Source organism: Cetorhinus maximus, chromosome 15 (genome assembly GCF_964194155.1).
Source record: "Cetorhinus maximus chromosome 15, sCetMax3.hap1.1, whole genome shotgun sequence".
Taxonomy (NCBI): Eukaryota; Metazoa; Chordata; class Chondrichthyes; order Lamniformes; family Cetorhinidae; genus Cetorhinus; species Cetorhinus maximus.
Genome location: NC_135893.1, coordinates 17,363,837 through 17,378,095, shown reverse-complemented (window position 1 = coordinate 17,378,095; position 14,259 = coordinate 17,363,837). Strand labels below are relative to the sequence as shown.

The 14,259-nt window shown below is 40.3% G+C and overlaps 1 protein-coding gene across 5 annotated transcripts in view; it reads left to right on the top strand.

Annotated features, from left to right (window-relative positions):
* kcnab2a (potassium voltage-gated channel subfamily A regulatory beta subunit 2a) overlaps positions 1–14,259 on the top strand; it is a 285,811-nt gene that overhangs the window by 195,332 nt on the left and 76,220 nt on the right. For all 5 annotated transcript variants that reach the window (XM_078557934.1, XM_078557932.1, XM_078557933.1 and 2 more), the window contains one exon: positions 1,754–1,833. In XM_078557934.1, coding sequence (XP_078414060.1) covers positions 1,754–1,833 — 80 coding nt within the window. The remainder of the gene's footprint in view (positions 1–1,753; positions 1,834–14,259) is intronic.

The following is a 14,259-nucleotide window of genomic DNA, read 5'->3' as shown; positions in this document are numbered from 1 at the left end:
CTGTCCAACCTTCTGACCTACCATTAATCTTCACCGATTTGTACAGTGCTTCTTTCAATTTGATACTATACTGACTTCCTTATTTAGCTGTAGATGATACATTACGTGATGAGCTTATTGAAAACTACTTGGCAAGTAGCATTAACATGCAATGCTTCCTGCATTTCATCTTAATAAATTTCAACCCACCTTGCTGCAAGACTCGAAAGGCCAGGACAAAGTTTGATTATAAGCTGGATAAATTAGTACAAGAAGCATTGGTGGTTATACATGTTAGATTTAACAGCATAATGCAGAGGTAGAGGCACTCCAAAAAAAAAATCGCTTTCCCCAAAAACTAAAGGAAAAGTAAGCAACACAGAGGGAGAGTGGAGGGTGAGGGATAGGGGTGGCAGGGGCAGAGTTCACAATAAGAGCATAAGAACATAAAAAATAGGAAGAGTAGACCATATTTCAAGTCTTTTCAAGTCATTCATAGCCTTTGGTAAAAGTTGAGTTCTTCAGTAGGATGTTCGATGTAACTTAAGTAGATTGGATCCTACTTGCTCCATGTCTGCAAATGTTGCCAAGGGGCACCATGTAGATGAGTTAGAGCAAGCAAAAGAAATATCCTTGGGAGACATTGGAGGTGACAGTATAGGAGTGAGAGAGAAGCCATCGTTCAAGATACTGTGGCTGGATTGAAATGGTAAGAGTGGAACCATGCAAGGGCAATCCTGTGGAGCTGGACAGCAGAGGAGAGGCGTTGGAGGGGGAATCACATTGTTGACTATGATATTGCATTCAGTCTCAGCTGTTACTTGCCGCATAAACTGATTGTTCTTTGAATATAAATAAAGAGACCACCCATTCATGGAGGCTACAAAAATATATGTTAAAAGCAAGATTTATTTAATTTCAAACCCTACTTCTGTGAGACACGGTTTTTTTCCCAATGGCATTACATTGAGTTGGACCAAGAAATAAACCAAAAACTGAGTTATGTTGCTGAATGTCACGTGGCAGACTGTCTGATTGCATCCATCCCTGGTTAGGAGTCTCCTAGATAGAGAATATAAAAATGGCAGACAAATTACTAGACTGATTCCTGGGATGAGAGAATTGTCCTATGAGGAGAGATTGATTAGATTTGGCTTATACTCTCTAGAGTTTAAAAGAATGGCAGGTGATCTCATTGAAACACACAAAATTCTTTAGGGGCTTAATGAGGTAACAGCTGAGAGGAAGTTTTTCCCTGGCTAGGAAGACTAGCCCTAAGGGTCATAGTATAAGGATATGGGGTCAGCAATTTATGACTGAGATAAGGAAAAGTTTCTTTACTGAGGGTTGTGAATCTTTGGAATTCTGTACCCCAGAGAGCTGTGGATGCTCAGTTCTGAGTATTTTCAAAATAGAGCTTGATAGAATTTTGGATGTTAATGGAATCAAGGGATATGGGGATAGTGCAGGAAGGTAGAATTGAGATAGAAGATCAGCCATGATCTTAATGAGTAATGGAGCAGGCCCAAAGGGCCATATGGTCTACTCCTATTTTTTTATGTTCTTATGCTCTCATTGTGAACTCTGCCACCCCCCCTCCCTCACCCTCCACTCTCCCTCTGTGTTGCTTGCACTTGATGGGGAAAAGGAAGGAAGAGCAAGATTGTATTTTAAGTTATACATCAATTGCATCTGTTGTGTGCTCAACATGTTTGCAAAAAAAAAAAGCTGTGTAAGTGGGTTCTTTACATCAGATTTTTCCTTTTTGTTTTAGATGGCTGAACAGCTGATGACTCTAGCCTATGAAAATGGAATAAACCTCTTTGATACGGCGGAGGTTTATGCAGCTGGCAAGTAGGTACATTGACCTTTGCAGGCCTAGCAGAATACAGCATGATGTACTGATCAAGCAGATCTCTTTTTAAAATAAGGGTAATTATTTCCCAGCCTAATAATGGTAAATAAGAATGACCTAACTTCAATACATCCAGGCTGGTATTTTCATGGTTTTAAATTGTTGTTTGCCTGCTGTGATCAATGATGGAATATAGCAGCAATTCATATATTTCCCATGGTTGAGCTTCTAATGGTTGGCATTTAGTGTTCTGGACTTCATGTTGAAGTATGACAACCACCTCTAGTAAATTTGCAAAGTATTACAATTTTTTTTTTTTCAAACATTGAAATGATATCACTGAATCACCTGAGGGTGCTAGCAAGTTTAGTTATAATGTTAACCATGCTGGCCACCTAATTAATAACGGTTTGACATCTTAATGTTTAATCAGTAAGTTGAGTAGAAGGTGAGATTGCAGAAAGGTTAAAATTGAAAAAAGAAATCCAAAAATTTAGTCATTTTTACAGCACAATATATTGAGGAATTTCTGTACTGCATTGCCAACCCACCTAAATGCTCTGTCCCAATCAGCTGAATGACAGTAAGTCTGTTGTCTCTCAGCCTAATTCTTTTTTATGTATACAGTACTGTGCGCTATACTTTAATTGTGTCTATTAGCTTTTTTCTAAAAAGTCATTTTCTGATTGTCTCAAATTTTCAAAGATGCCATTAAAAATGTTTAAATTCATGCTAGCTGCAATTTTCAATTGTGCTAGAGCTCAGGAATGACGTATAAGCGGATGGTAAATGCCGAGCTGCTCAAATCCCAGAGAGAAACTTGAAACAGTTGCCACAACTGTTTTACAATTTGTACTTTTATTTCGAGATGTGTGTCTTGAATTCAGTAGTAATAAGTTCACCAAGTCTTAGAGATTTTTTACAAAACTAAATTAAACATTTATTAATAAAAGATTTTAAGCACATACATAGATCTACGAATTGCTACTATAATAACTTCTAATTTCCCTAATTAATCTGACTCCAAGTTCACAGTGAGTTCTCTTAGCTTCGGTTCCTGTAGACATCTACTTGATACATACAGGCTGGAAGACTTTTCACACTTGTTAGACCTTGGAATGACTTCACCTTACACATAACCTCAGCTCCTTTATACATGCATCTCCCTTTTTTATGTAAATCCCATTATTCCAACATGTCTATGCAACTTTACTTTTTCCATAATATAAACCTTTCATAGTATTCATATTATCAGTAACCTTTGGGAAAAATAAACACACTGTCTTAGCCTCTTATGACTAGGTGTAACACCTTACCATCTCTTTGAAATTCACTACGCTCGTTTATTTAAAAATGCAAATGTTCCTCACACCTCGCATTCTAAAATCTCAACCATGTTTACATATTTAGCATTTCAAACCTAGCTTCCCTTTTGAACACTCAAAAGCTCCAGACTAGCTATCTCTAATTCAATTAAATCCACCACACACATGTCCACACAGAGAAACTAATCCAAACCCCACTATTAACCCACCTTTACAATAAATCACAACAATATTATGAAAATTATTATATTTTCATGACAGAAGATTGTAAACATATGTTGAGGTTGTTCACGCCAACTCTCTGTCCATAATACACAATTCAGGTGAGTCCTGAAGAGCACAGAAAGCTTCTGCCCAACAAAAAAAAGTGAGAGTTCCACTTTAATGTTGTTATAAGGGGGAATGATCCTGCACTCTTACCAGATCTGTAGTACAAGAATACCAGTATCGGTATACAAAACCTATCCTGGATTGCTGGACAGTTGTTAAAAGTGGGAATATAAATTTAAAGGGCCAGAGGAAAATAACTATTGGGCCAGAATTTTGCCCTCATGGCGAGCAGGCAGGGGCGGTCGGGAAGCCGCCCACGATTGGCTCAGCACTGCAATTTCATGCAGGCGGGCCAATTAAGGCCCACCCTGTGTGGATCTTGAGCAGCAGCGCTGAGCGCTACCTGTGCGGGTAGGGGGAGGAGGGCGAGCAGGCCTGCACGTATGCGCGCGAAAGAGCGCTTCAATCTCCTAGAGGCACAGAGCTGTCTCAGGGAGCTTGAAGCGCTTTTTAAAAACATTAATAAAGACTATAAAAGGTTAATGAAACGTCCCTTCTCATGTGACTGTGTCACATGAGATGGGACATGTTTTTAATTTCAAAATAATGTCTTTATTTAATTTGTATTAGCTTCAGGAAACTTCATCCAGCTCATGGATGAGGTTTCCTAAAACATCCCACCAACTGTTAGGTTGGACAGGCGGCGTAAATTTCAAGTTAATGAGCTCAATAATGACCTTAATAGGCCTTTCAATTATCAGCGGGCGCGTAGCCAACTCCAGCTGTGCACCCACCGAGCGAAATATTGTGCGAGTACACAGTAACATCAAGACGCACGCCTGACATCTTCACACGTCATATTACGTTCGTGCATGTCGGGTGCACACCCGCACACTGAACGTAAAATTCCGACCTTGGTTTCAAAGAATGGTTTGTAAGTATATTGTGAATTTATTTTGTTTGGTACATTTTTTTATTTTCATTCTTTGTGCCATCTGTTCCATCACTGCTATATTTTGCTTTGGTCCCAGATGTTTGTGCAGTGGCTTTCCTTTTGGGAATGCCACTGTTTTTTCTTTGCACACCTGTAAACGACATCACTTTCAGTTTCACCTAAAGTGTGACCTAGTTATGCGCTGAACTTTGCGGGGATCCGAATATCTATCCTATTGTCTGTAAGCATATCTCTGTATCAGACTTTTTTCAAAATTCTATATCTATGTACTGCCCTGATCTCTCCTCTTTGTAAAGCATTTACTTAAATTGCATGATATTTTGCAATTCATTGTGAGCAATATCATGGGAGATTCAGCAACATTTATTTAAAATTACATACCAGCAGAAATTTGGAAAAACGATCACAGTATTGGCAATCCTTCTTGACACATTTGTGCTGGATTTCTGTTTGGATCTAACCTTGAGCTTTGTGTCTGCTTCCCATTAAAGCAAATGTTCAACTTGCCACCTACACAAAGATTGATTGATTTTGTACAAAGTGAAATGTGACACCAAGAGAAGCCTAACCCTAAAAGTAGGTAAAATGTTTTGATAATTGTGGTAATTATCTAATGTATCAAGGGCAGGTTATTCACAGAGCTATCACTTGTTATATCCGCCAGCTTTCCTCATTAGTGACTGCTCAAACTGTCAAAGCAACCTGTTGCAGCCTTCAGTTTACCCCTAACGCATACTCAAGGAAAAAATGGAGATTCATATTAAGTTTCAGCCATATTTATTGGAGTTAATGAGCTCCTAGGGGACTATAATTCATTTTTGTTATATATCATTAAAGAAATTGTAAAATAGGGAATAACTTTCACTGAGTTGTGTATACATTGAATACTTGTGCTTTATAGAAATAAAGAAACATATAATTTCTGAAAGAATTTTTTCAAAAGATTAGAACAGAAAATGCTTCAGGACACCTTTTGCAAAGAAAAGATAGGTTATTGTTTTAAGTGAGACTCTTCACCTCATCTGTGTATTTCCAGAATTTATGGTTTTTATTAGGATCTCTTCTTAAAAATCAGTTTCATAGGAATTTAAACAGTATAGACAGATAGCACTGAAGTAGAAAACAGTAAGGTATTAGGTAAGGTCAGAGTAAGTGGGAATGTAATAAGGTCTAAGTTAAGTTTGTTATACATGTATGTGAACAGAAGTGGTAAGTAAAGTTGGTGAGCTGCAAATGCAGAGAGCAGCATCAAAATATGATGTGGTAGCAACATATCTGAGTACTAAATATTCCTGGCTACATGATGTTCAGAAAAAATAGAAAAGGAAAGAAGGGGTGATGAGTTGCCCTATTCATTAAGGAGAACGTTATTGTGCAAGAGAGAGAGGATGTCCTAGAGGAGTCAAGGACAGAATCTATTTGGTGAGGGATAAACAATAGAAGTATCGTTACATTGCTAGGTGTATTCTGCAGGTCACCAACTAGTGGGAATGATATGGAAGAACAAATTTGCAAGGAAATTACACAGGGGTGCAATGATTATACATGAGTAATAATGGGGGATTTTAATTATTCTAATACAGACTGGGGGCGGGACTTTCCGGTTCCTTTTGCTGCCAGGATCACTTGGTCCTGCCAAAAGTCAATGGACTTTTGGCTGAGCTGCCAAATCTCCCACAGTGGGTCCCACCACAATGGGGTAGAAAAATCCCAGCCTGCATTATTAACAATGTAAAGAGCAGAGAGGGGCAAGAGTTTCTGAAGTGTGTTCAGGAAAATTGTCTACATCAGTACGTTGCTAGTCCAACAAGGAAGGATGCTTTGCTGTATCTGGTGCTGGGGAATGAGGTGGATCAAATGTCAGTAGTGGAACATTTAGGGGATAATGATCATAATATTATACGGTTTAGGTTGACTATGATAAGGTTTAGGTTGACTATGATAAATGACAAGAACCTATCCAGATTAAAAATAATTGAGGGAGGGCTAACTTCATAGACGTGAGAACGGATCTGGCCAAGGGTAAATTGGAATCAAAGATTGGTAGGCAAAATTGTAATCAAACAATTAGCTGTGTTTAAAAGAGGAGATAGTTCGGTCAAGGTACACTCCTCCTTATGAGCTGCCTCGGGGACATGCCCTCGCACGGCGCGGAGGAGTTTCCTGTACGGACTGCTGCTGCACACCTTCCATTTTCTCGCCCTCGTCCGCCGCCCGGACACGCCCTGGCGTGCCTTGTTGCCGTCTGGCAGCGGAGGTCCCCAATGGGAGGCCCGCAACGGAGGTGTCCTCCCACTTTCTATCGGGGACCTGGGTTGGAGGGTGTTGCATGCAGCAGTCCCCTACAACCGTAGAATGCGTAGGTTCACGGCCTCCCAAGACACCTGCTCTTTTTGCATTTATATAGGGTGTGATAGGCTGCACTCCCTTTTTAGTTATTTAAAAAACCTTCTGTTGCTGTTTTGTTTGCACTTCAGTTCCACGCTCCTGATCTACGGACACCCGGTGCGGAAGGGGGTCGGGAAGGAGGAGGACCTCCTCGTGAACCTGCTCCTGGGCCTGGCCAGGTTGGCAATTAACAAGTCCAGGCAGCGGGCGATCGAGGGGGGAGTCCCGCCCGATTGTTTGTCCCTCTTCTGCGGCTACGTTCGCGGCCGGGTGTCCCTGGAGAGGGAGCACGCGGTGTCTGCCGGTACCATCGAGGCCTTCCGTGCCCGGTGGGCGCCGCGGGGACTGGGGTGGTTTGTTGACCTCTTTAATCACATTTTGGTTTAATGTTTGTAAGTTTCCTTTAAACTTTGTCCTTGGTTTTACAGCTGACCTGAATTAGGGGCTGTGCTTGATTTATCTCTTGTTATTGTTAATTTAGTTAATTGTTTTAACTCCAGAAGAGTTACACTCCTATGATGGGGAAAGGTAGGACAAACAAACTGATGGATGATTAAAGAGATAGAGAGAAAAAGAGTGCATATGACTCAAGTGGATAATACTGTGAGCACCAGACTGAATATAGAAATTTCTGAGGGGAAGTGAAAAAACACTTAAGAGAAGCAAAGAGAGAGTATAAGAAGAGACTAGCACCTAACATAAAAGGCAGTCCAAAAGTCTTCTATTGACATATTAATAGTAAAAAGGGTGGTAAAAGCAGGGGTGGGACCAACAAAGAAGATGCTATCCAAGTCATAGGCCAGAATCTTCCAGAGATGAGGAACTTCAGTTATATGGATAGATTGGAGAAGCTGCGACAGTTCTCTTTGGAGAAGAGAAGATTTAGAGGCGACTTGATGGAGGTATTCAAAATCATGAAGGGTCTGGGAGAAGTTGTGCGAGAGAAACTTCCTGTTGGCAGAAGAGCTGAGAACCAGAGGACACTAACTTAAGGTGATTGGATTCGGAAGCAACAGCAACATGAGGCAAAAGCTGTTTTTATGCAGCAAGTTGTTAGGATCTGGAATGCACTGCCTGAGATGAGAGCATGACAAAGGCAGATTCAATTGTGGCTTTTAAAAATAAATTGGATGATTATTTGAAGAGAAAAATTTGCAAGGCTTTGGGGGAAAAAGTGGGGGAGAATGGGACCAGGTGAGCTATTCTTACTGGCAGGGACATGACAGGCTTAATGGACTCCTTCTGAGCTATAACCATTCTATGATTCTATGACCTCATTGAGTGTAGGAACTTGGATGAATTATTAAGCATGATAAAGAAGTGAAGTAATTCACAACTTCCATTGAAAATGCAACTTGCCTTTTTATTTCAGATGCTGATCAATCTGTTGCATGTTTGTTGCTTTTCCTGCTTTTATTTAGTGAAGTTTCCACACATGTGATGTGAGAGAGACTATATAGTGCTTCGAGTTACATAAAGTGAGGGTCTTGCAGAGTTCATTGCATTTGGCTAGCATTCAGTATTGACTGTTGGCAGGGATCAAGGCCCTTATTTGATGGAGGCAATTTAGGTCAAGCTGGAACAGCGAGTTGACGGTCACCTGGGCACAGGAATCTGAGCAGAGTTTGGGCAGCGAACAGCCTCCTGGGGTGCTTATGTGGATAGTGAGAGACTGATATCTAATTAGCCAGTTAAGTTCTAGTGATTTCTTTGGCTGAGAGATTACATCGGGAGCTGTGAAAAGAACCATGGAGAGCCTACAAATAGAGGGCTACCAACTTATGGTATTTCTTCAGTTCCATTATACAGCATGTATGTAAATTGCTTGGATTGGGGAATGTCTAAAGTTGTTCATTTACATGTTGCAGGAGATGTTATGTTATACCACATCAGTAGAACGCAGATTCAACATGATAAAAGCAAGAACTGGGTGAATTTTTATTTATAATGTTGATTTGCTAGGTGATCCATCATTTGTTTGATATAGAAATGTTGGTGTCCATGCCTCCCCCTTTACAATCTGTAGATCTTTCACTTCTCAACTGGTTCCTCCTGTTTTGCCTGCACAAGCATATGGCCCCAGTGCCACTGTAGTACTGTAGTCCAGCTTTCACAACATATGCACTGTGTTTTTGCCCTTGATTAATTTGTTCATCTTGATCCTGGACATTTGTAGCATGTATATGTGACTTGCTTGTCCTTCAGCATTTTTTTTCTACTTGTTCCCAATCTTACCAACAAATCATAGGGGTTTAACCAATAGGATTAGTTTCTAATGCCAAATTACATTGCCATCTACTAAAAGTAAATCTCCACTGAAATTAAAACACCACTGCTCTGTGGTAACCAATAGTTATCAGTTATTGTCACTGTTCCTCTACAGCCCTATTTGCTGTGCTCTGAGAACTTCAGCTGGAGCATAAACTAACTTTGCACAATGTGACCCCTTTTCATGGTTATTCTTGCACCAGTAAAGAGGCAAAACACTTGCATGTCTGTTCATTTCCCTAAAATCTGTCATTCAATTGTTAGTCATTGCTGAATTAGTTCATTTCTGCTGGGGCATCAATGAATCACTGACTACGAGTGGATTTAGTTGCTGTAGACTAGGGAAGCAAAGTCAGCCAGAACTTCTGTTTCTAAATACTACCCTCAATCTTGCATGAAGACTGGGTCTGACTTGATTGTGATGTCCCCATTATTGAATAGCTCAGTTTAGGAACACATGGGCAAAACACCTGAATTTATCCCAGCAACCAGTCATTATATTCGGGACAGGTGGTGGTGAAGGGGGATTTTCCAACAATGGCTTTTCGTATTATGTTAGTTCAATCCTCATAGACATACAGACTGTCTCTGTACTACTGCTTCTTTAATACACTCCTTAAAACCAACCTCTTTGACAAAGCTTTTGGCCACCTGTCCTAACATCTCCTTAAGTGGCTCAATGTCATATTTGGTTCGATAATCGTCCCTGTGAAGTGCCTTGAGATGTTTTTGGACATTAAAGACACTATAAATGCCAAGTGTTATTGTACATTGATGTTGCCATTAACTGACTTGTGAATGTCTATACTCATTTCAGGCAGAACCCTCACAGGTTGGGAAAAATATTTAAACACAAATGAAGCAAAAGGCAATGGAAAGGATTGAAGACAAATGATAAGTTTACAACAAAAACAACTTTCATTTATATAGCTCCTTTAACATAAAACAACCGAAGGCACTTAACAGGAGCATTATAAAGCAAAATTTGACACTGAACCACAAAGGAGATACTTGGACTGATAATCAAAAGCTTGGTCAAAGAGGTAGGTTTTAAGGAGTGTCTTGAAGGAGAGAGAGAGAATTGAAGAGATGAGAATTCCAGAGTTTTGGGCCTTGGCAACTGAAGGCAGGACTGCCAATGGCGGAGCAATTAAAATCAGGGATACTCAAGAGGCAGAATTAGAGGAGCACAGATATTTCAGAATGTTGTTGGACTGGAGAAGATTATAGCGATAGGGAGAGACTAGATCATGGAGATATTTGTATACCAGGATAAGAATTTTAAAAATGATGCGTTGCCTAACCAAGAACTAGTGTAGGTCAGTGAGTACCAGGGTGATAGGTGAACATGACTTGGTGTGAGTCAGGACATGAGCTGCAGAGTTTTGGATGCCAAGTTTATGTGGGATAGAATGTGGAGGCTGGCTAGAAATGCATTGGTATAATCAAGCCCAGAGCTTCCAAAGGTATGAATGTGTCCTTCAGTAAGGATAGCTGAATTAATAAGGTTAGTGCATACAATATCCTATGTACAAAGGAAACTTGGTATGGAGTGTGGCATAAATTGGAGACAACACTGGAAGAGATATAAACAATTTAGAGGAGATAGGCGTAAGGAGGAAGAGTTATAGAGGAAACATAGTACAACCCATCGAGAATCACTCTAGTTACAGTTTCAGTTAAATGAGGAAAACAAAGTGAAACTACTGGTGAGAAATTGTAACCAACTACTAGTTACAACTAGCTACAAACACAAAGTATTTCACAGGGGTGCAATGAAAACAACCAACAATGGGAATGTTTCATTTTATCTACCCAGATATAGAATGGAATTTGTGTAATGGAATTTCCTCTCTAACCTCTCTGCCTTTTCACCTCCCTTTCTCCTTTCAATAAGCTCCTTAAAACCTCTTCTTTGGCCTCCTGTTTGGCCAAACTATTGCTTTATGCAGCTTTGTGTCTAATTTTGCTTTATAACACTCCTGTGAATTGCCTTGAAGTGTTTTATTACATTAAAGGCACTATATAAATAAAAGTTGTTGTTGTAATGGTTGTGATAGTATTCCCAAGCACCTGCTACCCTTGCCCTTATAGATGTCTCCAAAATGTGCCTTCTGAAATATGCAGAGAGCCTTATAACTTTAATGTGTTTGATTTAGATGTTTTGTGATGTTTGAGTCAGACTGAAAAAAGTAAAAGCTGCATTTATATTTGAATGAGAATGCTACTGAATACATTTAACATCATAAACTTTCATCAGATTTAAGTACTCATTTGCATAATCAATTTTTTGACACATTTAATTTTATATAATTATTCATTCTGATTCATTAATTTTTCAGTTTTATTTTTCTATTTCATTTTATCCTATTTTATTTTTTCTTTCTTAGCAAATTCAATGTATCAGTTCTCCCGCATAAGGAATACAGTGGCTGTGCAGCTTCCCACATCACCTGGTCTGCATCATGGCCAACAGGAGAGATGCTGACAACAGGTTAGGTCTCTCCTCTCAAGGGAGAGCAGGAAAATCAGATTGTAAAGCACTTGCACATTCAGTAGCTGTAGGAGAAGGGGCTCTTGGGAATGAGACAATTTTCCTTCTCCATCAGGGTAATGATATAATGTGATTATGGCGTAAACAGTAAAATTAAAATGCCACTGTTTTCATGAGCGGAACAAAAGTATTAGCTAATTCAAAATTAGCTGTTCAAATAGCCATATGCAAAGAAAGTCAGCACAAATCATTCAAATTTGATCCTTAATGTGTTAACAAATGCAGGTTTGATTGTACTTAAATACTTACTAGTATCCATCTCCCATCTAAGATTAATTGCACAACACAGTTTTTATGTTGTTCAGTACTGCTTGATAACATAAAATAACTAAAAAAGGAAAATCAAATTTCTAAACATTTTCTGTCTTTATAATTTTTAATTTAAAATTATGAAATGCGATATACCAGTCTACAGCCAATTTGCTTCAGTCCACGTGGTATCAAGAAATGGTTGAACTTACTGGATACAGCAACATCTATGGGCCCTAACAATATTTCCGCCCCGCCATCCCCCCGGTATTGCAAAACTAGCCACACCCCTAGCAAAGCTGTTCCAGTACAGCTACAACACTGGCAATACTGACAAAATGGAAAATTGCCAAAAATATGTCTGTCCACAAAGAGCAGCACAAATACAATCTGGCCATTTACTGTCCCATCAATCTACTCTCAGTCATCATCAAAGTGATGGTAGGTGTCATTGACAGTGTTATTTAGCAGCATTTATTCAAGAATGGCATGCTCGTTGCTCAGTTTTGTTTTCCACTAGGCACACTTGATTCCAGCCCTCTTTATAGCCTTGACAAAATGTGGACAAAAGAGCTGAATTCCATAGGCTAGGAAAGAGTTACTGGTTTGACATCAGGACAGCGTTTGACCTATTGTGGCATCAAGGAGCCCTAGCAAAATTGAAGTCGATGGGAATCAGGGAAAATCCTCCACTGGTTCGAGTCATATCTAGCACAAAGGAAGATGATTGTGGTTGTTTGGGGGTCAATCATCTCAGCACCAGGTTCATCACTGCAGGAGTTTCTCAGGATAGTGCCCTAGGCCCAACCATCTTCAGCTGCTTCATCAATGACCTTCTCTTCATCATAAGGTCAGAGTGAGGATGTTTGCTGATTATTGCACAGTTTTCAGTATCATTCGTGACTCCTCAGATACTGAAGCAATCTGTGCCTATAGCTTGGGCTAATAAGTGGCAAGTAATGTTCATGCCATGCAAGTGCGAGGAAATGACCATCTCCAAAAAGAGAGAACCTAAATGTCTCCCCTTAATGTTCAATAACATTACCATCGCTGAATCCGCCCCATTAACTTTCTGGGGGTTACCATTGACCAGAAACTGAATAGGACCAGCCATATAAATACTGTGGCTACAAAAAAAGGTGAGAGGCTTGGAATTTTCTGGTGACTAACTCCAAAGCCTGTCCACCATTTACAAGGCACCATTTACAAGTCAGCAGTGTGATGGAATACTCTCCACTTCCTTGGATGAGTGCAGCTCCAATAACACTCAAGAAGCTCGATATCATCCAAAACAAAGCAGCCCACTTGATTGACACCCCATCCATTACTTTAAATGTTCATTCCTCCACCACTGGTGTGCAGTGGCACCAGTGAGTGCCATCTTCAAGATGCACTGCAGCAACTCACCAACACTTTTCAAACCCATAATCTCTGCCATCTAGAAGGACAAAGGCAGCAGACGGATAGGACCATAACCACTTGCCACACACCATCCTGACTTGGAACTATATCACCATTCCTCCGCTGTTTCTGGATCAAAAACTTGGAACACTCTCCCTAACAACAGTGTGGGTGTACCTATACAACATGGATCGCAATAGCTCAGGAAGGTGGATCACCAACCCCTCTTCAATGGCAGTTAGGGATAGGCAATGTATGCTGGTTTTGTCAGCACCCACATCCCAGCAAAAATTATTAAAAAATCATTTGTAAAATGTGATGCCTGGAATTGTAAACAATACTCCAATTGAGACCTAACCAGAGATTTGTGAAGATTAAGCATGACTTCCTTGTCTTTATATATTCAATACCCCATTTACTTCACAACAAAACTTCAATTTTAATTTGACAGACTAACATTGAAGGTCAATTTGCAGTTCTCCTGCTAGAGACTACATTCTCTGCTAATATGTTGCAGACATCCATAAACTCAGTGGCATTAAGTACCCATTTTCATGGCTTTGCTGAGCTCTTTATAAAGTCTCCAGTTAGCTTCAAATATCCTTTAATTAGGAGCATCTGTAGGGAAAAGAAATTTGAGATTCTTACTCAAAAGAAGACCTACAACTTCTGGGAATTCTACTTGAATATATTCACTTCCAGCTGTCCAAACCTTTTTGGGCTGAATTTTCTGTTTGGGGAGGGTGGGGTGGGGGGCAGACTGGGCGAGGGCGGGCGTGGACCCGATCGCCGCCCGCAATCGGCTCGGCACCGCCATTTTAAGGACCTATTAAGGCCTGCCCAGCGTAATGCCCGATTCCCAAGGATAGTGGGAGTGGGCGGGTGGTGCGCGAGTGCATTGTCTGCTGGGTCCAATGGCAACCCAGTGGCCTGTTTATCAGAAGCACTGGCAGCCTTTGCAAGGCTGCTCACATTGTCGAGTGGAAGGGCTCACCAGAGGGCTTCTGGTGAGCAG